The sequence below is a fragment of the Equus przewalskii genome, chromosome 12 (assembly GCF_037783145.1).
Source record: "Equus przewalskii isolate Varuska chromosome 12, EquPr2, whole genome shotgun sequence".
Taxonomy (NCBI): Eukaryota; Metazoa; Chordata; class Mammalia; order Perissodactyla; family Equidae; genus Equus; species Equus przewalskii.
In genome coordinates this window covers 9,702,645-9,730,240 of record NC_091842.1, presented here as the reverse complement: position 1 = coordinate 9,730,240, position 27,596 = coordinate 9,702,645, and the positions used below count along the sequence as shown (strand labels likewise).

At 49.7% G+C, this 27,596-nt stretch overlaps 1 protein-coding gene and 2 long non-coding RNA genes across 21 annotated transcripts in view; all 3 read right to left on the bottom strand.

The window, feature by feature from the left end:
• The window catches only part of CUX1 (cut like homeobox 1), a 368,961-nt gene extending 353,327 nt beyond the window's left edge, over positions 1 to 15,634 (bottom strand). For 12 of the 19 annotated variants that reach the window (XR_011524378.1, XR_011524379.1, XM_070566367.1 and 9 more), the window contains exon 1: positions 5,230 to 5,548. Coding sequence is in view for 17 of the 19 variants with exons in the window: in XM_070566367.1 (XP_070422468.1) it covers positions 5,230 to 5,292 (63 nt within the window). In the remaining 2 variants the exon portion in view is untranslated. Of the gene's footprint in view, positions 1 to 3,691; positions 4,835 to 5,229; positions 5,554 to 14,173; positions 14,675 to 15,400 lie in introns of those variants that run through there. The other 7 variants (XM_070566374.1, XM_070566360.1, XM_070566359.1 and 4 more) reach the window with 4 other exon arrangements.
• On the bottom strand, positions 137 to 1,106 carry LOC139074713 (uncharacterized). The gene is made up of 2 exons (XR_011524389.1): positions 934 to 1,106; positions 137 to 490 (listed from the first exon to the last, which is right to left on the bottom strand). It is a non-coding gene; the product is annotated as an uncharacterized lncRNA (long non-coding RNA).
• Positions 15,635 to 19,261: 3,627 nt separating the features above from the next.
• Positions 19,262 to 25,106, bottom strand: LOC139074712 (uncharacterized). The gene is made up of 2 exons (XR_011524377.1): positions 24,826 to 25,106; positions 19,262 to 20,358 (listed from the first exon to the last, which is right to left on the bottom strand). It is a non-coding gene; the product is annotated as an uncharacterized lncRNA (long non-coding RNA).
• Between the last annotated feature and the right edge of the window lie 2,490 nt (positions 25,107 to 27,596).

Below are 27,596 nucleotides of genomic sequence, written 5' to 3'. Positions count from 1 at the left end.
TGACTGAAATACCCTCCTAACCAATTTATTTTGGTTGTTATTTAAGCTTAAATCTCTAAATGAAGAACTTTTGGGGAAAGCCGTTTCTTTGAATTCTAAGTCATTATCAGGGTATAATAAAATGTACCCCAAACGCTTATGGCAACAAATATTTATTCAATCAGAAATCACAAAGGAATTCGCAACTTCTTTGCTATAAAAGTTACATAATACAGATATTAAATCGCTTGCCTAATTATGCCACGAAAGTTCCTTTTTCACCCCACGATCTGCATGCACAGTTCTCTCGGGTACCCACGTGGAACATGCAGGCGTCCGGTCCCTAAAATGCCCAGCATGACTGGAACGTCCAGGTAAACAGGAGCGGGGCACAGTGAGAGGTCACAGGGCCCCTCTTCAAACAGCTTCAACAGAATGAACGGCCATAAGGAAGAAGTGTCTCTCTGCTTTGCGAGAATAAGATTCAAACACAGGATTCCAAGAATTCCACCTGTTTCCAATTAGATACGAGAATTGCTTGAGTGTTTAAACTACATTCACTTGCTACTTATACAAAACAATTCTTCCGGGTTTTTTGAACATTTTAAGTATGTTAAAATAAGATTAAGGGTCTGGTTTAAACAATCAGAGGCAGGGGAATTTCAGTGGAAACCCAAACTCTCTCTCTGTAGCCATAATGCAGAGCTTCAGACAAAACAGGACGAGATACACGGATTACTCTCGTTGACAATTACTTGTAAAAATCAGACCTTTCACAGGGAAAGCAAGTATATACTTTTTAAAAAGTTAAGACATTAAATAAACAGGTTTTTAAATAGATGCTAAAATAAATGTATGACCCTGGATATTAGACTAACTTTTATAGTAACTTTTAGCTGGCATTTGTGCTATGGTTCATCAGACACACTTGTCTTTTAAATATGTGAAACTTACATGAGGCCAAATGTGTGAACTCTATGAAATGGAAGCGCAGGTAGGAAGCTGGCCTAGCTCTGTAGGATTTTTCACATGATGAATTTCTCTTTTAAAAAATGCATACGTTTTCCTCTAACAAATTTGTCCTTCCTTCATTTCACTGCAGATGTTCCTCGGGCTTTATAAATGAGCTGAAACGAATATGGATTTTCTACCCTGAGCCTTGTTTTCTCTCCTAAGATGCAATGTGAGCCCAGCCTCAGGAACAGCTTTGACTGGACTGCTACAGGCAGAGCCGGAGCGGGGGCCACAGAGCACAGACTCGCTTCTGCACAACTCCTGCATAAACCCCGGTGGGTTTGTTTTAATTGTATACAACAGAGCAGAGGACTTTTTCAACTGCCACTAAAGGTTTGGGGCTCAATCAGCTCCCCAGATAGCATTTTTAAGGTTAGCTCAGTGGGACAGGAGAGAAGAATTCCTGAAGGGATTGGCCACGTGTCCCCTTTTCATCTTTCTCAGGTAGCTAACTCTTGGTGGGAGATATGTGGGACTAAGGAAACAGGCGAAGGGGGTCTTAAAGGATCCGACTGTATCAGGAGTTGTTGCATAACTCCCTCCGTTCGCTGACTTGCACCTTCAAAAAAAAAAAACCTACACATGGTTTCACACAGAAAAAAAAACTTTAATCAACTGATGATGACCCCTTCCCACATCCAATCTCCAAGACACTGATATTAAAGAACCAAGGAAACAAAGACAGCAGCTGCGGAGGACCCTTCCATTTGTTTACTCATTATCTTAAAAAGGCTGCTAGAGGGGATGCATATTTTAATCAAAATAATATAATTCTCACAGGGAAGAGTCGGTAACATACACGCTTCCATAACAGAAGACAAAATAAAAGCAAGCAGAAAAAGGACTTTTCAGCAAAACTGAAATTGTTTTATTTTGAAAAAGAGGAAAACGTTTCAAGTTCCCTTTGGCAGAAGCTCCTTCCAGGGAAACGCTAGGCACCATGTGGGAATAGTCCCCCAGGGAAAACCACTCGGCGGCAGGCCGCATCCCCAAAGCTACACTAACATACAGCTATATGAGCTTGTTTTCTAAAATGTCCTCTTTTCAAAAGTGTATTCAAAAGGAAAATTTATACAATGGTGTTTTTCTTATTTAAAAAAAAAGTCTGGTTTTTACAAGTCTAGGGTAGGATAAAAACTTGTCCAACTAGTCTTAGCAACACCAGGGCATCGAAACTTCCAGACCACAGGCTTTGGGACTAAAAAGGAAACGAAACAGACCTCCGTCTTCAGAAACTCTCTTCCTGGGGACCCGTTCCCGTCCCAAGGCAGCCTCAGGACAGACCAAGCAGAGGGACAAGCCGGCAGCCCCGAGGACCGTGGCGAGGGAGAGGCGCACCACCGCCTCATCTTGCCCCCCGGGGACCCTGAAGTCTCGAACTGGACCTGGGTCCAGCTGAGAGCAGCCTGTCCCCCTCAGGTGGCAATGCCGAACCCCACCCTGGGCTCCAGGAAACTCGACCTCAGCGTAAGGGTTCTGGAAAGATGAGAAGAGTCTGAAAGGAATGAATTCTCTTTTCAAGCTGCAGTCTCACTGGCTCGCTGACTGACTGTGGGAACAGAGATGACGCTAAACTAGATATCAACTCAAAAGGCCTCTTCGGCGCCCAGGGGAAGAAGCAGTTTCGCCTTATACTTGAACTCTCGTGTTCCATAGTCAACTGAAGTTTCCAAACGTGCCATGAAGTGGCATCTGAGGCCAGACCGTCACCCACCACCCACAGCCAACGGGTGCTCAGCAACAAGAATGATGCTCAGATAAAGGACTTTCCTATTCAAGACGAACACCTGAACGTTCATTCACATAAACTGACAAAGAAACTTTCAATCGAATCCTAGAGTTACAGTTAAACGTCCTCAGGATACCCTGAAGAAGCAGCTAATCGCTGGGGGGGCGGGGGCCGGAGGGGGGCAGGAAAGAGCGCCTAAAACTAATAACTCTCTGGAAACCAAACCCATCTCCCAGGCCGTTTTGCTAGGAAGCTTAAAAAAGAAACTTCATTGATATTAAGCTCGAATGTCACATTTAAGAAGACAAGGGGGAAAAAAAATTAAGGGTGTCTCTTAAAACTCCACAACGGGTTTTACAGTAAGCACAGGAATTAAATTATGATAAAAGGGAGCTATTTTTACTAAAACGGGGTAGACCAATTTATCAAAAATGCCATTCGGCTGTGTTCATTACATCCAGGAATCTAATTTACACAATAGACACTTTGGAGTAATCTATTTTAGTCAATAAGGACCCAAACTCCTTTAAGTTTTAATCTTATCGGAAATAGTTCACATAGTCTTCTTCCTAGTTAAGCGAGAATTTTGAAGAAATTTCCTAACGCCTGGGAGCCTGCTTCATCGTTCTCACGCAGGCGAGAGCAGAAAACAAGCACATACAATTAAAGTTGTCAGACTCCACTGAGACAGGTTTCAACCCAATCCGCTGGGTTTTATACAGGTCTGCATCTGGACCTCATTTGCTCTTCCTCCTACAAGTACCGCGGGTCACTATCACCGTCCTCCCGGGTAGGAAAGTTCAGCCAAGTTCACCCTCACGCACATCTCGAGTTGAGAGCAGCAGCGTCCCCCGGGGACACGGAGGGACCCCCCGGAGCGCTAGCCAGCCAGGGGCCCTCCTAAACCGCGGACACCCCCCCACACAGCCCCCCAGGGCTCAGGGAGCTTCTGGCCCACAGGCCGCTCACCTTCATCTTGGCTCCGGCTACACACAGCATCCACCTGGCAGAGTCCAGGGGCTGTCCAGGCGCCGCGAGCGCGGAGCTGGCAGGTTCCGGGAGGACCCCGAGGGCGCGCCGCTCCTCTGGGTGGGGGGTGGCAGGCGGGGACGCACCCCCTGGGCGGGGCGGCGGCGGCTCGGGCCCCCGACGGGGAGCCCCGGCAGGATCCCCCGGCGGCGCCCGGGGCTCGGCGCGTGGACCACGGCCCGGCACGCCGCCGTCCAGCGGGGTCCCCGGGGCTTTGCTTTCAAGAACCCGATCGGAGAAGGCATTTCGGAACCGACCCGCCGCGCGCTCCATGGCGCCCGCGGGGCGCGCGGGGAGGGCAGGGCCCCCGAAGAGAGGGCCCGAGGGGGGCGGCCGGGTCCCTGGGGGCCGCGGGCGCCCCGGGGCGCGGGGCAAGGGCGGCCGGGCCGGGCGGCGGGGAGGAAGCGCCCCCCGCCGGGGCGCCGCGCGGGGCCTGCGCTCGGGGAAAGTTGCAGCCCTCCGCCCGCACCCGCGCCTGCCGGGCGCCAGCACCCTGGGCTCCGCGCGCCGTGCGCCCCCGCCACCCCTCGCAAGTTTCCCCGAAGCGCCCCTGCCGGGCTGCCGGGCTGCCGGGCCGCGGAGGGCCGGTCCGCGACACGCGTGCAGGCGCACAAAAGAGCCGGCGGCCGCGGGGTCTGCGGGGGCCCCGGGGCGCCCGCCCGGACGTAAACAACCCCGGGGTGCGCGCGGAGAGCCCGGCGCCGGGGGCGGGAGCGGCGGCGGGGCCCCGGCCGGCTGACAGTGGGGGCGGCGGCCGGGACCCGGGCCGGCCGGGGCCGGGGCGCGAGCGCGGACGGCCGCCCGCCTGGCCGGAGCCGGGCGCGCCGCCGCCGCCGCCGGTGGCCGCTCTGACCCTCCCCCGAGCCGGCGGCACCACAGCGCCACCAGCCCCAGCTCCGCCGCGCCGGCGGCAGTGGCGGCGGCGGCTCCTCCTGGAGAGGCAGGCACTTCACCCCCCACAGCAACTCCCCACAAACTTTCCCCGGGAATACGGCGGGCCGGGGGCGCGGGGCGCGCGGCCGGGCGCCGCCGCCGGGCCGCAGCCCCCTCCCGGCTCAGCGCCCGCCGCCGCCGCCGCCGCCCGCGCCCCGCTCGCGCGCGCGCCCCGCGGGCGCCGGGGCCGCCCCCTCCCCGGTCCCGCCGCGGCGGCGGCGGCGGCGGCGGCGGCGGGCAGGGCCGGGGGGGCGCCGGGGTGGGGGCCGACCCCGGGGGCAGCGGTGGCGGCGGCGGCTCCCGGCGCCATCTTGGGCTGATCGATGAATTGAACAAAGAGGATCAATTTCTGATCAAGCGAGTTATCAATGGGGGCCGGGGAGCGAGAGGGACTTGTCCCCGACTCGGCCCCGCTTTCCCCGGCACCCCCCTCCTCCCCGCCGCCGCGGCCCCCCGGCGGCCGGGCAGCCCGGGGCCCCGGGGGAGGCCGCGACCGCCCGCAGCCCCCACCCCCGGGCGAGAGGCCGAGCGAGGAGAAGCCTGACCTGCAGCTGCTGTAAATCAAAGCGCTTCCAATATTGAAACATCGATCCCACATTGGCCGCCATCTTGAGACATATTGAGACGGAGTGAGAGGCTGATAGAGAGGGGGCTGGAGTTCAGGAGCCGCCAGGAGGCAGCAGGCGGGCGGCGCCAAAACCCGGCCTGGAGCCGGCCGCCGCCGCCGCCACGGAGGACGCGGACTCTCCTCACGGCGCCGCCGCAGCCATGGCGAGCCCGAGCCGGAGCCGGAGTCGGAGCCCGAGGGCGCGGCGGCCGCTGCCCGGCCTCTCGCGCGCGGCCCCTGCTCCCTCCCCGGCGCCCGGCCCGCGCCCCGCGCCCCCCGCCCCGCCCGGCCCACGGCCCCCGGCCCCGGCCCCGGCCCCGGCGCGCGGCGGCCCCGGCCCGGCCCCGAGGGGGCGCTGCAGGGTGGCGGGAGGGGCGCGGGCCCCGCGGCAGGCCCCGGGCCGCGCTCACCTGGAGCGGGCTTCGGGCCCCGGGGGGCGCAGGCGCCGGCGGCGGCACCGTGGTGGCGGGCCGTGGCCGCCCGGGAGCGGGCGCCGGCACGGCGCCGCTTTCGCTCGCCCTCCTGCAGGGCCCCGAGCGCTCGGAGCCGCCGCGACCACCTGCCCGAGCCCCGACCCCGCGCGCACCGGGGTCCCGCAGCCGCGCGCCCACCCCTTGCGCCCCAGCCGGACTTAGAGTCCGAGACGGCCGGGGACGGCGTTTCACGTTGGTGGCAGTGGCGTTGGGGGAAACCAGCCCCGACCCTCGTGTCGCTACACACGTTAATGCTGCACACGGTGGCCGCGCAGTCCCCGCACCGCGTCCCCGGTGGCCAGGGGTCCCAGCGGCCCCTGTGCGCCCGAGCTGCGCCAGCTTAGGCCACGACGGAAAAGTCTTGGAGCCCAGCTGTGTATGCCCCCCGCACCGCTTCAACGGAACGGCCCTAGAAACTTCCTGTAGTTTAGACTCCTGGGTTTTCACTCCTTTAGGTGCAGAAACTTGGAAAGTGTGGGTGCTCTTAAAACAGAAAGCGGGATCGCTAGTTTCCAGAAATACTAACATTTCAACCAAAAAGTCCATTCTCTTTTGATTTCTTCGCAGACACCTTGCAACAGCACACGTTTTATGATTATCTTTAATTGATTATACACACACGTGTGAGTTGGAGTTTCCAGTGGGAATACTGCACTTTTTACTCTCCTGCACTTCATTTAACGTGTAATTAGTTAAAACAAATCCCCAAATTCCTTAATCTTGAAAATTATATGTAAATAAAGTCTGTATGGAATACAAAATAAAACACCTAAGTGGAATATAATTGCTTTTCAACTGAGTTCGAGGGTCGTTGCGGTGAATTCAGCACTTTTGAATGAAGGGACTGGAAATGAAAGTCCTCGAGATGTAGAGAACGCACGTGCCCCCAGGACTGGCACTGCCGACCAGGAGCCTCAGTTTCGTCAAACGCGCTGCTCCCGAGGTCTGGAGGGGGTCCCCTCGCTGTCCCCATGGCAGCTTTGTATAGTCAGTCGAAGGGGCAGGAGGCAGGTAGGTGGGAGCGCGCCGGGAGCCTCGTTCGCGGATGCTGCGACGCCGCGCTCCGCAGGGGACTGCCGACTTCGGGACGCGAGGGCAGCCTCGGTGTGGGGCGCCTGAGCCCGCGCGCGCCGTCGGCCGGTGGCCGCGCTGCAGCTCCGACTGCGCCGCCCGGTAGAGGGCAGCGCCGCCCCGACACTCGCGTCCTCGGGTCCCTGCGCACGTGCCCACCCGCGCGCCCCGCGCCTGGCCACGCCCTGTCCCAGAGCCAGGCCCCTGGCGGGAAATGGCATTGCCACCTCTGGCGGTTCCTGTGCCGACGAAACGCCGCATCTAACGTTTCCTCCCCTATCCCACACTTGGGGATGTCTGCCCTCCCGTCCTACTTGTGTCGTGGCAGGCAGAGGAGACGTTGAAACTGCCCTGAAGGTAACTAGACAAAATGTGCAGGGGCTTTAAAAAAAAAAAAAAAAAAAAAAAATCCCTCCCGTGGGGAACGCCCGAGGAAGGATCAGGAAAATGGTTTGGATTTGGTGCAGATGTTCTCAATCTAATTATCGTGTTGATCCCCTGGGTTTGAACCAAAAAAGTGAAATATATACGACCTGTGTAATACACCAGGAGTACATCTGGTTAAAATTCAGGGTTCTGAATCCACCGCAATATTTTAGAAATAAATTTGATCCGTATTAAATACCCTTGTTACGTTTCTGGTTATATTGACATTATTTACACGCTGACTTGACTCAGTAGAGAAACGCTACATTGAACGGCCCAGCGGTTAAGCTCTATTTAAATAAAATGTAGATTTCTTCTACCAAAGTTTTGGGTTATACAAGGCTTCTTGCTCTTGACAGGGGAAAGGAGAAGTTTAGGATAACTTGGCCAGCACCACAACGTGTTACCATTAGAAAAGGAAAAGCACTGATCAAAAATTGTCTCAGCTGAGTGCAGTAGCCAGCAGGGACCTAAAAACTTTGTAAAGTACGTGTTATTTTTCTGGAGTATAGACATAGAATAAGAACAAATTGTATCTATTTCTAAAGGCTGTTTTCTTTCTTTTTTTTAGATTGATTTTTGTCTTCACCATAGAGGAGGGCAGGAGGACCCTCTAACATCCAATTACAGTAGATCTAGAAAGCTGTGTACTGTATAAAATATTCAGAAAATGGAAAGCTTTAAGGACCTAAATCTCCATTAGTACCTACAAACACAACAGAATAATGGCTATCACCTCCCCGCCTCCAAAGTGTGAGAAAGAGGCAGGCTAGCAAAATAGCTGGCCCAGGACCAAGAAGTACCTTGACTCGAAAATATTACTTAGAATGAAACACAAGAAAAACAGTTCAGAGGCATTATTTTTACTTTTTGACATTCAGGCTCTCCCTTTAGGGAAAGAAAGCTCACAGTTCCCAAGTATTCAACTAATCTGTCATTCCAAGATTTCAAAAATCAAGCCTCAAGCCCCAAGTATGGGGGGGGGGGGGGTCGTGCTTGCTCCTGACATCTTCAAATGAAATCCAGCTTAGCACCAAATAAGGCAACTAAATAACTAGTATATGAGCCCAGAATTGCTAAGTTTCTTTTCTGACCCATTTTATTTTGCCCAAGAAAAATTCAGTGGCCATATTGGGGATGTGATAATACTAATTGATGTAACTTAGAGAAAATTGTAAAACACTTTCGAAAGTTCATACTTTTAGGAAAGTGGCATTGCCTTGCTCCTGGCATCGGTGGACCCATCACTCTTCTAACATCTACATATGGTTGACTAAATACACTAAGGTAAAAATTTGCAAATTCTCTAAAATGCCATATGAGTTGATTATTACTAAATTGGCCCTCTTTGAGTAGCCCCACGAAATGAAAATACATTACATTGTCTTCTAAAGATTCTAATTTAGTAATTGTTTTGATACACTTAACCTAATTCCTTGAAGGAATTAACCATCAAGAATTTCTTCCAGACTGAAAAATGTCTTACAATGTAGGGCATTATAAAAAAAAAAAGCCATCCTCTTTATCCCATACAAAAGAGTCTTTATGTTCTGAGATCTTATTTATAATGGACTCATAAAATTAAGTTTCACCTAGAAACTTTATCTCCAGAAAAAGTCGGAGAATAATGTAGAGTTTTTTAACCCAACTCCAAGAATAATGAAAATAGTCAGAAATCTTCCATCTTATGCGATAAGCTTAAAAAGAAATTTCAAGAGATTCATTCTAAAACCTTAATTCACTTTCTGAATATTTTTGTACCCAAATGAGAACTGGTTTTGAAAAGTTTTCGATAAAAAATATTTCAGATAACCAGAGACAATACATAATGCTAAATGCTTACATCATCATTTATTCACAAATAAACATAAAAACCTGGCTACTTTTTGATGCATGGTAAAAACAAATCATACTCCGAAGAAATCATATGGGAATCTCAATTTTGCAAATATAGAAGCTGAAAATTATATCAAGGTAATCATTCAAGTTGACTGAATTTGTAAATGTTTTCAAATTAGGAATATCTCAGGTCAGACAGAAGTTTTGAGATACTTTACATTTGAAAAGGCCTTTTCCTTAAATCAAAAGATTATGAATAACAAAGGGAAATTACGCTGTCTTCCTTTTGTCTTTGGCGACCGCCTTCCAGGACAATTTGGCATAGACTATTGGAATAAATAAAAGAAAGATTCCAGATTCTTTTTTTTTTCTTTTTTGGAGCTCAAGAAGACCAAACTACTTTTAATTGTTTTGTTTTTTAAATAATACTTTATGTTAATTATTTCTAAGTACACTATTCACTGTACTATGTAAATACCCACCAAATAAAAGTACACATTTTGCTGCATGTAATTACATGCATGGTACATCATTCATCTCTATACGCCAAATGTATGTGTAGTTATATAATTGTCCCGAGAACCTGCCAAACTTGTAAGAACCGACTATAATGATTTCTAAACAGTAGACTCTGCTGTTCACCACCCCCTCAGCCTCTCTCTGGTGACAGCAACTCAGTCTCCAAGACCCTTTACGGAATCTTCAAAGGCTAATTTCTGGCCCACCGTTTAACTCTGCCTTCCACTTCTGGACGGCACATGTCGATGCCACTAGCTCGAGGTATCTTTCTACACCTCCAATGATTACGTTCTGTTCTCCTCCACTCGTCTTAAACAAGAGAGCTTGCCGCTCGATCTTTCACGTGGAGGTGGCTTATGCTTGGAAAATACGTCTAGCTTAACAGACTCAACTGCTCACTGTTCTGGGACTCCCAAGCCCCTAGGAGGCACCTGGGACTTCTCATCACCCCACAAGTTCCCGACGCCACCTCACCAGTCACACCCCACCTCCTGCCCCAGTCTCTTTAACCAAACTTATATTCTAACATAAATTTTCTTGAAATTTAGAGTTTGTTGGAATATCACATCTCATTTTGCCTTTTTTTGCTTCTTCCTCATCATAAGATGCCCCTGTAAATGTCATGTTACATATTTCCTGTAAACTATTGAAATAAATACCCCCTTATGTGACTCTTACTGATGTCATCGCTGAATCACTAGAAAGAATAGTGTACATCATCAGTAGCTTGAAAGGGCTTTAAATATGTAAAGGACTACATAAATATTATTATTATGTTGCTTAATGTAAAGTTCAAGTTCTGTGCTGGGATCTTATATTAATTCCTTTTCTCTCCTCCTGGGATCTATGAGCCGTATGCATTCTATTTATATTGGCCTTTCATTATTAATATTGCTCTTACAATATCAGTTTGCCATCCGATATTTTAAACACACAGCTATGTCCCTGGCCAGGACATTTAGGGCGGAGACATGGTTTTTTAAAAATTGTATTCACGACATGAAGCAAAGTATTGTTTTGTTTCTCCACAAGATCTTTTATGACACGTCTCTGCAGTTGAATGAAGACTTGTTTGCATGAAATGTAATTAGATTTTCTTTTGTCATAAGCACTGTCAGATTGTATATTATTTTTTTCCTGGGTAAGTGTGGTTTGTAAGATTTGAAAGCTTGTTCCGGTCGTAAATAGGGAAGCTGATATTTCTAGCACTGGGTAGAAACTTTCTTCATTCCATCAAGCTCCATTCACATTAAATATTTGATTTAGTGTCCGTTTCTGAGGATCTGTATTATAATATCTTTAGAGGTTTAAGTCACTAGCGGGTCTCATAGGATGTGAAAATTTGGTCTGTGTGTGAGATAGAAGGAGGAAGCCCGGAAAATGGGCCTGGAATCTAGCAACTATTTTTTCTTATTAAAATATTCACACACACACAAGCATAATCTGAAAAGCATACGTGTTAAATAAAGGAATAAAATGCAAATATTTTCATCACAGAGATATTTCTGGTAACAAAATAAACCAGAAAACAACAAAACGGCATGAGCCAAATGGCCAACAATACAGAAATTATTCAATAAATAGTGAAATAGTATGTATTATGAGCTCAACTATAAATAGCACATTCTATAGATGTAGAGAATGCCAAAAGAAAACACAGTATGATATTAACAGTGGGTGACTCTCGACAATGAATTTGAGTAAGTTTTATCTTCTTTAGCATTCCTGTATTTTAGATAATTTCTACATGAGCATATGCTACCTTTATAGTGCAGGGAAATAGCAGACATTATTTAAAATAAGGATGATGAAAAAGCCTGATATGTCATTTCTTTAAATAGTAACAACTCCAACTGAGAAGGGGTCACGTGGTCTGATGCTCGTAACAGACAGCTGCAAACAGAAAGGGAAAATCGTATCCTAATTTTGCCACTGAGTCACTGTTTGACTTCGCCTCAGGTTTCCCGCCTGTAAAATGGGAATAATTAATCCTTTCTTGTAAAATGCTTTTGAGCTCGCCAACGAAAGATCCTATAAAGGTGCAAAGTATTGTTGTATTAGTGCTAATTGAAGTAAATATGAAATACAAAGGCATTTGAGAGAAACTGAAGTCATTACGGTTCAGTGGAGGAAAGAAGTGTCAGACACTGTAAAAAACACAGAAGCGGTGAACGAGGTCCCTGCCCTTAGGAGCTTTCATTGGGAACAGGGCAATAACGTGTGAAAAAATATAATGATTCAACTTAAGCACAAGACACACAACAGCCGGGAAAGGAGCTGATGAAATCTTAGTACGTGCCGTAGCATGAGCGTCAATCTGAGCAATTAACTGAGCTTCATTCTCAGTTTAGATGAGCAAAAGATCCCAGAAATGATGGGGTCTTGGACAGGACAGGATGTAAGGGGTAGAAAGAAAGCTGGAGGGTATTTGGGGTCAGGAAAGCACGCACAATACAGCACAGACTAAACACATATGAAGAAGGGACACAGTGAGAGGGCTGTTCAGCTGGGAGCCCAGGAGGTGGAGAGCAGGCTGGCATCTTAAAGGCTGCCCAGATGGTGGCATCTCTGAAGGGGAAGGTGGGGAGACCGCCATTTTGGACGATGTGCCACTGTGCTGCAAGTGACGTGCTATTCCTGCAAACGACCCGTTCCCATGTGAGCGCCCTTTTCCAACTCACAGTGTCAACAAGGACCCTTGCCTTAACAGTCCAGACAGCGTTTAAACGACAGAGCTAAGGAGAGGTGGTTTGCACTGAAGCAAACAACCCCAAGGTCAGATGTGGGTTCAAATTCTGGTGAAGAATGGTTTGACCTTGAGCATGTCATCTAACTTCACTAAGTCTCAGTTTCCACAACAGAAGTGCACACCTCCTTGTGTGCAGTGAGGATTAAATGAGAAAATCCACATAAAACACTTTGAGTGCTACCTGCATGCAGTAAGCACCCAATAAACGCCAGCTCTCCTTATTTAATCTGCATTCCATCCACACTTTGCTTCCCTGCAATCCCGCTGATATTTAAATACCATTTTACAGACGGGCAGACTGAGGTTCAGAGCCCCAGAAAGTGGTTGTTTGAGAGAGAGACTGGATTTCTCAACCAAGCTGGCAAGCACCTACCCACTTTTCTGACCACATTTTAATGGCCTGATCTCAGCTGCCCCCCTCCCAAATACCTTTCCAAAATGATTGATGCTTTTATTTATTTATTCCTCCAACAAATATTTATTGAAGGCCTACTGTGCACCAGGTTTGGAGCCTGAGGGAATTCCCTGCTCCCCCTCCATCTGAGGGCTGAGCACCATGGGGAGGAATCCCATGGTGAGAGAGGATCCCCCCGCACTGCGGTCTCATCCTGTGCCATGTCATCGCTGGCTGTTAAATGTCCTTCCCTGCCCTGCCACACGTTCCTCATGCCGCGGAGCATCGTAATGCTTCAGGCCCCTTCGCTTTGGCAACGTAAGCACTTATTACCCTGCTGAAGTCCCTGGTAGGTCTGATCTTGGCCAGGGCTATTTTCCTGTTCAGCTTCAAGGCCTGTTCACCCTGGACCTGTTATTTCAGAACTCAGGGCTAAGACCACATCCACAGACAGAGAAGCAGGGTGTCCTGCTTTCTTGACTGTGGTGTGAAATAAAGTCAATTCAAATCTGCAACTGCTCCTGAAGCTGTATCAGGCTGGTGTAGGGTGCGTGTGCGCGTGTGCACATGCACGTGCACACGCACACTGGGGGCAGGCAAGAAGGCAAGGTGGGGGTGGATATCAAGCCAGATGAAATGTGGTAGCTCCTGCCCTGGAATGAATCTAAGATCTGGCTGAGACGACATTGGGAGCACGTCATCGGTTCCATCCCAGAGGTTATTTGATGTGCACAAGAAAATAACATCTGATGGAGGTAAAGACCCCACATTCCCCAGCTCCACGCCGGTCCACTGCTCTAGCTCATCGATACTGCTCTGGAGACATCAGGGTCCGAGGCACCCAGCCCCATTCTGACTCAGCCATGCACCTTCCCTAACTTCTTTCCCCTTTGGGGACTTTTGAGGTCAGGCTTCCCCCAAATAAAACATATTTATGGAAACTCTTGGAAGGGGATTGGGAAGAGAGCCATGCAGGACATCCTATTATCTACTAATGTCCTGAGGCTGGAAAGGCCAGATTGAGAGTCACAAGCCTGGAAGAGTCATCTTTGTCTGTAAAGCCACCTAATAGCAACAATTGTCATCCACTGAGCACCTGCCATCTGTCCTGTGTTTTATACAGCTTTACCTCTCATCCTCCAGCAGGTTTGCAAGGCAGCAAGCATTATTACCCTTTTACATATAAGAAAACTGAGGCCCAGAAGGTAAAGACAATCCTCCAATGTGACATCCTCATTGGTGAGCTGAAGTCTTTGCCTTGTGCACTCCCTAGACCCACTTGCAGCCGCTCTGTCACACCTGGCCTCCAAGCTGGTCAGAACCTACCTGGGATGTGGGACAGGTCGCCTCTCTTCCACCCCTTCAGGAAACCCTGGGTACTGCCCACCCAGGAGGGCTCCCTCCATCTTACCTTGCAGCAGCCTGCTGGCCAGCAATCCTTCGGGGGGCAGCTTTTATCTCCAGACATTTCTCTGCAGCAGTGGAGGCTCCAGACACTCGGGTCCAGGGCATCTATAGTAAAGATTGATAACCTGACCTGGGTCTTGAATGAGACATCGATTGCAAGTCAGAGACAATGGGGAGAGTCAAAAGTCCCCTTAAGTACAGGAAGACGAGATGTTTGGCAATCTAAGCAGTGGGAGAAGGGTGTGTTTTTCTAGGCATCATTGGGAATTGCCTTGCTAATTGCCCAAGGTTCTTACTTCTTCACTTTAGGGGAGTCTAGTCTAATGGACTGTCTGGGGAAGTATCTGATTAACAATCCCTTTCTGGCTACAAGTCCGCCTGGGAGGGTGGGGTCATGGATACGCTATCAGAGTCTAAGGCGTGCAGTTTAGGAAAGCAATTGCAAGTTACTCCAAGTTCAGGATCTCACCGTCTCTCCTTCCTAAATTTAACGCTGCCTTGCGAGTGGGAGGTGGGATTAGTTTACACAAGCTCCGTTTATCCGATAGCATTTTATTACCAACCGAGTCGGACCAGGTGGTGGGGTTTGGTTTTGTTTTCTTCTGGAACGGCTCTGCATTTTACTGCTGAGCCAGTTGCTTCCCGCCCCCATCTTCGGATGCGATGTTTTTCTTCAAATACGGGCTCCCCTAGGAAAAAAAAAAGACTGACCCTGGGGCCCCCCTCCTGTCCTCTGTAGCCTGATCTATTTAAGACGTGTTCTCTTCAAACAAATCCTGTCCCAGTTTCTCCCAGGGCCGCCTCTTTCCCTCCTGCCCTCTGCCGAGCGCATTTGACACCAGCTCAAGAATCTTGTAGCTTCTCGCCTTTCCATTCCCAGCGGAATTTGTTATTCAGCGCTTCAAAGCGGAGGCTTGTTTGCGCCTCTTGTTTCAAACAATAGACCAAATTTCCTGTCGCTGCTTCTCTTAAAAACTGCCTCCCTCACGCTCCCTGGAACAATCACAGCGGCCACTCTACCGATGGAGAAAGGTGCTAAACCCTCACCCGCCCTTTGTCTCAGAGGAGACAGGGCCACGGGGCAGAGAAGGTCACAGGCCTGGACATCTGACGGGACCGCCCCTGTGCAAATTCTAGGCTCTGCAGCTGTGTAGCTGGGTGACTTTGAGCTGGTTGCTTAACCTCTCTGAGTCTCCCTGTTCTCACCTGTGATGTCTCAACCGCAACTCACCTGTCCCATAGGGCTGTAGTGAAATGAGATGAAATGATGTAGCAAACTCCTGCCCAATGATCAAGGTTAAGGGCACGTCCATTGGAGCCAGGCTGCCTGCACTCAAATCCCACCTCCAACATGTTCTTTCTCTGTGTCCTTGGATTCAAGTTGCTTAAACTCTGTGCCTGCACTTCTTCATGCGTAAAATAGGATACTTATCGCACCCACCTTGTGGGAGTAAAGTTAACACACAGAAAGCTCTGGCCTTGGGCTGGGACATCACTCAGTGAAGATTTTCTTCTCCCTCCCCCATCCTCACTCCAGATCTTTGGCCCCACTCTTCCTTGACGGTTCTGTTCCACGCTCTTCTGTCTCTAGCTCTTTTCACAGCTGTCACCGTTCTTGTTCACCAGCCCAGATCCACGTCACAGAATGCTCATAGCCCATCAGAAGGGTAATATTTGTTCATGCCTTCTTGTTCCAGGAGTACGGTTTTTGCTTAACTTCAGGATGAAGCATATGCCTAAGGAAAGGATCCAGAGCACAGCATTTTTAGGGCAGAGAGACGGTTCTGTGTGACGCTGCAATGGTAGGTCCACGACGTGATGCATTCTTCCAAACCCACAGAATACGCAACTCAAAGAGTGAACCCTAATGTAAACTGTGGACTGTGGTTAATAATAACACATCGACAGGGTCATTCATTGTAAGCAGCGGACCATATTCTTGGGAGGTGTTCGTGAGAGGGAGCCGTGCGTGGGGAGGGAGGTATATGCGACTTCTCTGCACTATCTGCCCAGTTTTTCTGTACATCTGAAACTGTTCTAAAAAAATAAAGCATATTAATTTAAAAAAATGAATAAAGCAGATGCTCTTCCATCCCTCTGCCCCTCCTAACACACTCACAAATAATGACCAGTGGCCAGGAAGTGACAGCATCCCTTCGCAGATGACCTGAAATTAATAACCGTTATCTTGTTCTCGGGTCGTATGCTCATGACCCATAGTGAGCCAGCTTGGTCCCTGGACACAGTGAAACAGACAGGAGGCATTCTCAGGCCTGGCCAGGGGTGTCTGGATCAAGGTCCCTTCAACGTCTCATAAGGCCCGGAGTAAACAGTGTTGGGAGTGGATGGCCCTTACCTTCGTGTCTCCGAGTTCACAGAGTGGGAGGGACCAACTGTCATTTCCCTTCCCCACCATCCACACAAATGCAACCTTTCGAGTCCTGGGCTCTGCTGTAACCATGATAATGGACTTGTCTTTCCCAGGCTCTGGGCCTCTACCCTTGAGCCACTGGCCTCATCATCCTGCCTTCAAGATTTGATGAGCTGGTCCAGTGAATCCCCGAAGCTCTTCTCTGAGTCCGAAGGCTCCGAAGGCCAACTCAGGGAAAGAAGCAACAGCTTTCACGGGAGGAAACCAGCCTTCCCACCAGCTCCAATCCCACCGGGCAACCGAGGGCAGATTGTTTAGTGTCCCGAGGCCAAGATCACAATAACCATGGAGGAAAAAGGAACCACAAAAGGACAGCAGAAACTTCAAAAACCTATTTTAAACACAGCCAGAAACTTCCCCGGCACATCCTGTCCGGTTGCCAAGGCCCCAAACTCCTACCCGTGAGACTGAATTTCCATGGACTGTCACAGATGAATAAAACCATCAATCTAGATACCCTTGCTTGGCGTGTCATTGCTGCTGGGCGTTAAGGTTGCTAATGATGCAACAAAAGCCAAATCATAAGGCAATGGAATTTGATGTGAACAGCCATGTTGGGAATTACGTAGGTAATTATTACGAGCTGCTTTAGCGGCGTGATTTAGTGGAGAGAGCACAAAATGGGGAAGCAGAACGTGTGAAGTCAGATGAGGCCCTGCTGCTTAGTGGCCGTGTGACTTCCTCAAGACTCTATTTTCTCATCTGTAAAATGGGAGCACTAAAACTTGCCTCACCGACTTGTTGCAAAGAGTGTTTAAGATGAAACATGTCCAGTGTCTGGGAAGGTCCCCAGCACATGTCCCAGCACAGGCTGGTTTTCTTCCTTAAAACATCATTGCAAATCTTTATAAATAATGTTTCTCTAAAATTTGCCTGAGCCCAAAAAGACATAGTAGGTGAAAAACAAGCATAAAATGATGTATGGGTGACATCCTCTTTATTTTGTTTTGCTTTCCCAAGCCTGTGATGTAAATAATTTACAGTGTTAGAAATGAGTTAACAGCAGGTTTTTTGATGGACAGAAGAAAATTCTTTCTAAAATGAAGAATCGTCTTCATAATGAGGGGCTGCTGAGTGGAAGAAAAATTTAGAATTAGACAAGCATCTTTTACATAGTTATTAATCAGGTTGGATAGGATTTTTAATAATTAAATGGTATTATTGCAATATAAGTGATATTTTATTAAGCTTAAATGAAATGTACATTTAGGAAATTAATTTGAAACATTGCCTACTTTCTTATTCTACTTTTCATAATTGCCTATGTTTGGAAATGATGTTTCCCTTTCCGCATTGCATTATCTGCCTACAAACTTAGCCTTCTGCTTTATTTATAGGAATGTTATTTCTTGTGTTTTAAGGAAATTGATATGAAAGCTCTAAATGACAAACTGCAGAGCTCGCGTCAAAAGTTTCTGATGAATCACTAATGAAATATCCATAATAGATGAAGCAGAAGGCCTAGCCTGCAACGAAACGCAACTTCATTTCATAAATGTCTCATGTTTGTTTGACAGCTTTGGAAATTTTCTTTGTCATTTTGGAAATCAATACAAAATACAGCGAAACACCAGACTTAGCTGCTCAGCCTGAGACAAAATAAAAGATTGAAAGCTCCTCTTTTCACCAGCTGTCGATTGCTGAGGATCATATTGCTAAATGCAATAATTCTTTTTCTCCTTCCAAACATTACTCAGCCTCTGTGAACTCGCGTTATGGGCCAGATGCACACATGTGATGGTTGCGGATTCACAGCGCGAAGGGATGGCACAGCTGGCGGTTATCGGTTTAGTCGATCGGTATAGACAGAATAGGGAGAAACCGCCACTGTCACCACCCCCACCTTCCCATTTCTCCCATTTTGAGACTAAATTATGCGCTCCGATTAGCTAAACAGCGCGGATTAACCAGCTATCCTAACTTGCCTTTCCTTCTGTGCTAAGGCTCTTCCTTCTTCAAAAGCTCCACCTTCTCAGCAGCATCCACCCCGGAGGAATGAACCCCCCCACTCCCCACCCCCGGCCCTGGCCTGACATCTGAGCCCGTTTCCCTGAGGAGTCCTCCCTCCAGCCCTTGCACAGTTCCTGGTTATTATCATTTACCTCCCCCACCCCTACAGCCAGTCTCCGCCCTTTACTCCCCTGCCCTGTGCCCTACGAAAGCCACATTGCCATGTCCCCTTGCTCTCCGGCTTCCCACTGGGTTTGGCTAATGGCTTTGTGGGATATTGTAGAGTGGGAGGAAGGAGAGGCTGGGACTCTGCCTTCCCACTCCCTCCTGCTTGGCCTCTGGAGTTTGGGCGGTGGCTGCATCCTCCCGCAACTATGGCTTCCACCAGGCTATCCCTTCACCAAGCCACCCCTCCCTCCTCTGTGGCTCGGCTCTCCTCCGTCCCTTCCCTCCGCTGTCCCTTCGGACCAACGGGTGGTAACAGCTTCCTGCTGTTGCTAATCTCAGGGGGCCTCATCACCCCTTGATGGCTCCCTCCATGTGGCCCACACCTTGTGCCTAGTCTCTTCTGAACTTCTCTTGAATCATCTACATTTGGTCCCGTTTCCTACTGGGCCCCTGACTGATGCAGGAGGAATTTCAAAATATGTGTTTAAGTTATATATAAGCGAATGAAAATGAAGAAAGAAAACACATACGCAACTCAGCAAATTGGAATTGAGTCAGGACTTGGTCCATTTTATTCCTGTCATCAGGACGCATCACACCAAGCTTTGAAAGCATCCCTGGGTCGCTCGTCATTCTGGCCAACCTCTAAGAGTGGTGAGGCGGGAACCGGGCCTGTCTCCCTCCTTCTCATTGTTTTGTCTCCAGGGCCTGACTATGTCAATAATGAGGTGTTGAATGAATGAAGTTGTCAATGGCCAGTCTTATTCGACAACAGCATCTCTTGCTAGGGCTGAGGCAATGGTCCTTTGCAGTCTGACCTGAGGGCATTGAGCTCAGAGGACTAAGGGAGAGCCACTAAAAGGCTGCCCTGGAAAGGTGGGACAGTTTGACCCCTGTTTCCTGCAGCACAGAGAGAAGAAAAGGGCAGTTAAGGATTAGACACTCTCTTGCAAACGGCTCACAGGGTACCCTGGGAGGGAGCCCCTGCTCTCCAGGGAGACTTGTGGTTTCTGAGCCTGGGTGGCAACCGGGAAGGATTCTCGGCAAATAAGGCAGTAGCTTCCTCATCTAAAGTGGTGATAATTCTGTAGCCCCTCAGAATAGGTGGACTTAATGTTTGTGGGTTTCAGGATTCGGGACCAACCCCAAAGGTCTGGGATCTGTGCTAATTTGTGGTTTTACCGGATCCCAGCTGGCAAGTGCACAGGAGCTGGTCACTTTGCCAAAGAGTTGTCTAGCATGTGGTCCGGCATCCTTATTGAGTTCTACTAACCACTGCCTACCCATTTTGAGGGGTAGACAGTGTGTTCTGCGACTTTGTGATTTGAAGGAGGGACTACTTCAAATGTGCGGTGGGGGATAAATTAAGTAGTATATGTTTCAATTGCCTGGCACGTGGTCTGGTGCCACAGGAGAAGCTCAAATCCTTGGGAGCTGGGACTTATCATTGTGGTTCCACTTTGATGTCATTAGTCTGCCCTTGGTGTGCTGGGGACGTCTCAAGTCCTCTGGCCAAACTCTCAAAGCAGGCCTGGCTCCATGGACCCACGCCTCCGTGAAGGCAGCGCCCCTCTAGCCAGCGTGGTGAGCATGGACTTCTCCTCCAGGCTGGGCTGGGTTGCACCAGGTCTGAGATGAGGCTGGAAAAACAGAGAATAGAAGGTGATTAAGAAATCAATTCTGCATGGCCTAGTTCTCGCTTTTGGCTTCTAGATCATGAAGAATGGTGACATGATGGAAGCGGACATCAAGTGACCGGATGCTGGCTTTGCATTCAGAAAGAGAGGAAGATGGGGACCAACGGTCCAGGCCCTTCTGCTTTTCAAGTCCTCTCGTTCCCTCTATCTCGGCTTCTGTGCTTTCAAGGACACGAGACACAGGGACCAAATCATCCACTTGACACACCCACAGGGCCACCTGGGTGAGCATCCTGAAACGCTCCCACCTGGCCTTCCTCCTGCTGCTGTTACAGGCTCTCCCTCATTTTCCCTGGGGCAGGTGGGCAACCCCGACTCTCCGGGTCAAGGCCGTCTTTTGCCCTTTGCCCCCACGCACGTCACACAGATTCCATCCCGGAATCAAACCGGATTTCAGTTATTTTTCAGTTTCTCCCCATGGCCTGAGCTGTTTGAAGATAGAGACCTTGTCATTTCTCTTTGCATTCTCATCACCTCTAGGCGTGGCACATAGTAGGTGTTGCATAAATGTTTGAGGAAGGAACGAAGGAAGGAACCAGGTTCACTCCTCAGTTGAGTCAAAGGTCAAGGGTCACGAGGTCTAAGTCCATCTTGCTGTGTCCTTCGTTTTCAGGGTCTCTTTTTCTGTGTCTTGAAGATTGGGAAAGCAACACCAGCCACCGCCCGAGGGTGACCAGCCCGAGCTCGGTTCTCCGCCACTTCCTGAGCTCTTTGCAAACATCTGGCGCCGGTGTGAAAGCAGCGGGTGAGGCCTGGAGCCAGCGTTAGGCCGTCAGCGAGCTCTGAACCTGATAACATCCTCCATCCAGAAGCCAGGCTGGACCGGGCGTGAGCTCATCAGATGCCTGAGATGCTTGAACCGACTTGTTCACAGCTTTCCCCAGTCATGTTTTTCATAATTCATGATTCACATGAGATTTTTAACAACAAAAACACTCGGATTAAATTTTTATAGGAGATGTTTTTCGCTCTTTATACAAGCGTTATCAACCATTTTGATCACAAAAAAAACCTCTGCCCACTGCCATAATTATTTAAGAATTTTTTTTTTTACTTGTTTTTCTACTGAATTTGATTTAGAGATAGGAGCTCTGGGTATTGGAAGGTGGCATTAAATTGTGGTTTCTCAGGTGACTCAGGCAATTTGATGATCCAATTTGCTTTCATTTGTGGGACAGGACATCACATATTATTCAAAACAAAAAGCTACAGCAACACCCCAAAGTCAGTTTCTCCTCTTTTCTGCTGGAAGAAGATTCAAAGAAACAGCCTATCTCTTTTTATTTTACTCCTATGTTTTTTGGTGGTTTACGCACATAACGAGTAAGGGACATAGTGTAACTCTGCCAGGAATCCCATCTTTTTGACTAAAGAGTGGCTTCACCAACTCTCCAATGAGCGGCAAGACGACTCATTCCTGTCGTCATTATTGCCATTTAAAAACTCTCCGCTGACCTTTGTTTCTCTGCTGTCAGAGTTACTGCTCTTGCAAGGGTGACAACCTTGCGCCAAAATGCTTCCAACAGCAGGAGAGGAGAAAAAAAGATTTACAAACGAGGAGGAATGAATTTTATGTTCTGTGGATTTTATCTCAATTTCAAAAATTTTTTTTAAAAAACATGGAAGAAACGAGAGAGAATTCAAGGATTGGGTTCCAGAAATGTCCTATAATGCAGCTATTTTCAAGAATATCCCTATCACGTCCTTTTGAAACAAGTTGGTTGCTTCTGTTTCATCTGTGTTGTGAGGCCAAGCGGCCTCACTCCTCAGCGGTGAGGTTCCTCGCTCCAACCAGGTGGAGGGTGGATCAGCCCAGCTGTAGGAAGAGAAACGTAGGGAATAAAGGGGATGCTGCCCAGGCCCTCTCTCCAGCGCTGGCACCCTCTTGTCCCCCTGCTGCTGGGAGTGCTGATGGCTGACAGGGCTCAGCTGGATCCTGGCCCAAAAAAAGCCACCTTGCTCAAGGTCGTACCCCTCCCCTGGGGGCAACTCCCATCCCGTGGCTGGTCCACGCAAGGGGCATAGAGACCCACCCCCTTGACTCAAAGTGGGACGACTCCTCTGGGTCATCTCAGTTCCAGGGGACCCCATGGGATTGGCTGAGGCCTTTCTGTGACTCCATCACAGCTCTACCCTCCCCCTGCCCAAGCCTGCTTCCCTTAAAAATATTGATCCAGAAGCATCGATCCATTCCCAGTAGACTTCCTGCACACGAATCTGCCTCAGAGGCTGCTTCCTGGGGAACCCGAGCTCACACAAGCAGGAAAGTGGGAGGGGACAAGCCTGCGAATTGTCTCCTAAGGGGTCCCGGGGCGCTTGTCTTTAAGCTTAAACTCTAAACTCTAAGAACGTGACCGGTGACTCTTAGGAAGAGAACAACCCTTAAGCCTCATCTTCTTTTCTTTTTTCACAGTTTTATTGAGATACAGTTCGTATATCATACAATCTACCCATTTAGATTGTTCCAGTCAATGGTTTTTGGCATACTCACTGAGTTGCATAACCATCACCTCCATCAGTTCTAGAACATTTTCATCACCCCAAAGAGAAACCTTGTACCAATGACCAGTCACTTGCTGTTCCTCCCCAACCCAGCCCCTGCCCCAGCCCCTGGCAACCACTATCCTATTTTCTGTCTCTAGATTTGCCCCTCCTGGACCTTTCATAGAAATGGCATCATACAACATGTGGTCCTTTGTGGCGGGCTTCTTTCACTTGGCATGATGTTTTCAAGGTTCATCCACGTTGTAGCGTGGGGCAGGACTTCATTCCTTTTTATGGCCGAATAATTTTCCATTGTATGGATAATACCACCTTTTGTTTATCCATTTATTAGGTAACGGACACTCGGGTTGTTTCCACTGGTTGGCTATTGTGGATAATGCCGCTATGAACATTTGTGTACAGGTTTCTGTGGGACCACATCTTTTCTTTTCTCTTGGGTACACACCTAGGAGTGGAATTACTGGGTCACAGGCTAACTCTGTGTTTAACCTTTTGAGGAACTGCAGACTGTTTTCCAAAGTGGCTGCACTGTTTGACGTTCCCAGCAGCGTGCGTAGCCTCATGCTTCTTGAATAGGCTTTTCCTGTGGGGATCTTTCTGGGATGCGAATTCTTCACCCCCTCCCCATCCTCACCTCTGACCCATTTACAATGATCTTTCTCTTTTTTGTCCTTAAGGCCCAACTGAAATCTCACCTCCTCTAGGAAGTCCTCCCTGATTGTCCAAGTCCACAGGGATCTTCTTCCCTGTCTCCTTGTACTGCTTGCTTTGTCTTTGAGGTACCACATGAGGAGAGCCTGTGCTCAGCCCACCTCTCTGCTCCCCGCACCAGACCCGGTACCTGCAAGAGGCAGGAAACCTTTGGAAAATGCTTGCTTGACCCGGTGTGATGGGGAGTGGGCAGGAATGCGCTGGGCTTGGAGAATGGGACGGAGCCTGGGGCAACAGAGGACAGCTGGGCAGAAACAAGGTCTTGTTCACAAATTCCCTCGGCCGATCAGCCAGTGGCCTGTGGGCACAATGACATTCTTGTAACTCACTCTTTGTTCACCTTGACTGTGGAAAGCATCTTTGTCTGCGCTGCCTGAAGCCGACTGGCCACACCAGCCCCAGCCTTGGTGGAAGCCTTTTGGGACCAAGGTTTCTAAAATGGCCTGACTCCAAGAATTCCCAAAGGGCCTCAGTGAGGAGGCTCAGAAGCAACAGGTGTCCCTCTGATAATCACCAAACAGAAAGCCACTTGTCTAAGAGGATGCGGGGGGGGCACCAGGAGGAACACACCGTGGAGGCCGGCTCTCCATCTCCGCGTTTCTGCCTTCCTTTGCCCAAGCCGCCCAGGATCCCCCAGGGGATTAGCTCAATGGTCACCCGATCATAGAATCACAGAAATATAGGAACTGGGGGCAGAAAGAGATATCAAAGTTCAGCTAGTCCTAAGCGTGGTCCCGGGACCAGCAGCGTTGGCATCGCCTGGGAGCTGGGTAGAAATGCAGAGTCTCAGGCCCCACTGTGGACCCGCTGAGTCAAGATCTGCATTCGAATAAGGTCCCTGGCTAATTCGTGTGAGCACTGAAGGATGAGAAGTGAGTCCCTGCAGCCCCCTGACCAGCTGCCCCCGGGCCTCTGCCCTCCTCCTTCCCTAGTGGCCTGGCCCATTTCTTAGGGCATGGCCGGAAAACTCCCCCGTCTAAGGAGCTGAAACTGGAGTCACTATAGCTTCCTTGGATCCATTTACAACAGGCTTGATGGCTTACCCATCAACCAGGGCGGGCCCTCCTGCCATTTTTGAGTTGAGCTGCTGAGATTGTTCGTGGAAAGATAGCGTCAATGGAGGGCCAGGAGGCTGCTGGAAGCCCCCAGGAGCAGAGGAAGGGAGGTGGGAGACAGCTCCAGAACCGCGCGTACCTGATTAGACCCAGTCACGGTGGAATCTTTAGCTGGTGAGTTTGGCCTCGTGCAGGCACTGAGAAGAAAACTGAAAACACACTTGGCCTTCTCGTCCAAAGGTGGCTGGAAGTTAGTTCACAAATACGCAACTATTTTGCAGGTGTTCTTTGAAGGAGAGAAAGGCGATTATATCCATTTTACAGATCAGTAAAAAGAAACACAGAGAGACTGACACCAGGCTCAGAGGCTATGGAGCTGGAGTTGGAACCCGGAAGCTGGGCCTGCAAGGCTGTCGTTCTGGCCAATAGGAATGGGTCGTCATCCTTTGTCATCAATTATCTGAGACAGATTCTGAAACTGAGCAGTTGCCCAGAGACTGCCGTTACATCAACTCCAAGATGCACATGAGATGGAAATAGAGACGGAATGGGAGCATATACCACACTTTACCCACCAGAGATGCAACACATTTTCCTAGTTGAAATTTACATAGTTCTTTATTCATGAAATTATAAACAGCTGCTATTTTGCTGCATTCTCAAGAAGATTTGAAAAGGCAGCAAAGAAGAGAACAGACACGTTAGGCAAACTCCATCTGCCCCTCGTGTCTAACACTTTTTTCCCTGCAGATAGCAGACAATGGGGTTACCAGATGTCATAGCCTGCTTGGGAAGGACCCAGGAATTTTGTGTGACCGTCGGCCAGCCAGCACAGGCGATGCCTCTTTTTCTCTCTGAAAATTATAAGTGGGCCCACTCCCGTCCGCTTCCCAATGGCTGTTCTAAGACACCAGCTCTTCCCAAAGGAATGCTGACAGTGGAGGATTCGGGGGGAACTTCAGAAATGTCACTCCAGTCCAGACCAACGTCCTCTCGCCCTGGCTGCCTCCTGACTTTTGAAGCAGGCTTTACAATTGTAAGTCTCTTGCACGTCCATCACCATACTTGGGCCTTCTGGGGACTCTGGAAGGTCGGTTGTCATCTGTTGTTACAGAGCAGGACACTGAGGCCAGAGACCTGAACTGACAGCACGAGGTCACTCGGCCGTTGGTGTTGAGGCTCTCGACCTTGCCTTTTCCCCACCACGTTATGTCCGTGGAGTGGATGGCGCGGGCTAAATGCTCTGAGCAGGTGCTTGGCCCTCCACCTGCTATGCAGCATCCCTTTTCTAACATGAGTTTCCCAGGGAGCACTTCCTGCAGCCAGCTCCAGCCTCTGCCTCCTGCAGTCCTCTTGGCAAACACCCATTGGACGCCTACATGCCTGCTTCCAATGAGGCAACCCAAGTTCCCCACGGAAGTCAGGAGGGACCTCTGCCTCCCATCACAGGGTCATTGAATGCCAGAGACGCAGCAACCCCTACTGCCCCGTCCCACCACTGTCCTTCCCTTTCTGAGCATTCGTCTCTGGACCTTCATTCCAGAGGTCATGGCATGGCTTCCCAAGGCCACTCAGGACAGAGCGTTCTGGAAGGTCATCCAGCAGGAAGAGGCTGGAAGAGATCCAGCTGAAAAGGCTGCTGGGGCCCATGGACTGGCGGGGCCCTCTCGGGTCGCAGGCGTGAGAAAGGCCGGCAGCCATTTTGCTTAACGGGGTAGGGGTGGGGAATGTGTTTTTCTTGTTTTTCGGAGAACGGCCTGCTTGTCCACACCTGAGGCTGAAATTAAAGCAGGGAGGAGCACGTTCTGGAAGATGTCGTAAGGGAGATCAATTACCCCACGTTCTTTGCCAATGCAAGCACTGGGCCTCCGTCTCTGGATGTCCAAATACCAGGAGGGTGACAGGAGGCTGTCATCTCATCTCCTTATAGCTTGTTTGTGCCCCACGCTCTCTCGCTGGTTTTTTTTTAGAGGAACAGGAAAGAAAGGGAAAGTGAGCTGGGAAGCTCTGTGTCTCTGGCCGCAGACCCCAGGGGGCCAGGCGAAATCCCAAATCCAGGATGTGGGCTCGGAGCAAGGGCTGACGGGCTTTGACATTCTCTTTGGGGCTGTGATCTCTATCAAAGCAAGGCAGGAAAGCTGGACGTTATTTTGTTTCCATGTCAGGTTTTGATTGTTAAAGAGATGGAGCACAGGCAACCGGTTCACTATGAGGGGCCACTTTCTGGTGGGGAGTCAGCAGGCACCCAGCTGGCACCCGTCGTGCAAGGAAGAGGGTGGGATCCACTTCCAGAGGTAGGCTTTCGAGGTGAGTCAAGCTTTCCTGACTGGGGCTTATCTGTGGAGCAAGCGGATCAGGGGCCAGCGGGCGGGCACGTGTCTACAGTCCTGAGACTGTTGGCTGCCCCTACCGGCCACCAACCGTGTGCTCAGCCGCTCCCTTCAGCACTTTGATTCTTGGTTTCCCCATCTGTAAGAAAGCGCTGACCGTCACGATGCGTCCCTCACAGGTGGTTGCATGCCTCAACTGGGAAAAGCGCTTTGCAAATTGCGTGTCTGGGCGCAGCTAGGATCTTTCTCATGGTTCAGAGGGCAGCGATTCATTTCCTCCTTTCCTTGTAAGGCTGGGCCTCCGTGTTCTTTTTTCTTTTTTTGTGTGGTGGGGGGAAGATTAGCCCTGAGCTAACTGCTGCCAATCCTCTTCTGTTTGCTGAGGAAGACTGGCCCTGAGCTAACATCCATGCCCATCCTCCTCTACTTCATACGTGGGACACCTACCACAGCATGGCTTTTTGCCAAGCGGTGCCATGTCCGAACCCGGGATCTGAACCGGCGAACCCTGGGCTGCCGAGAAGCAGAACGTGCGAACTTAACTGCTGCACCACCGGGCCGGCCCAGGGCCTCCATGTTC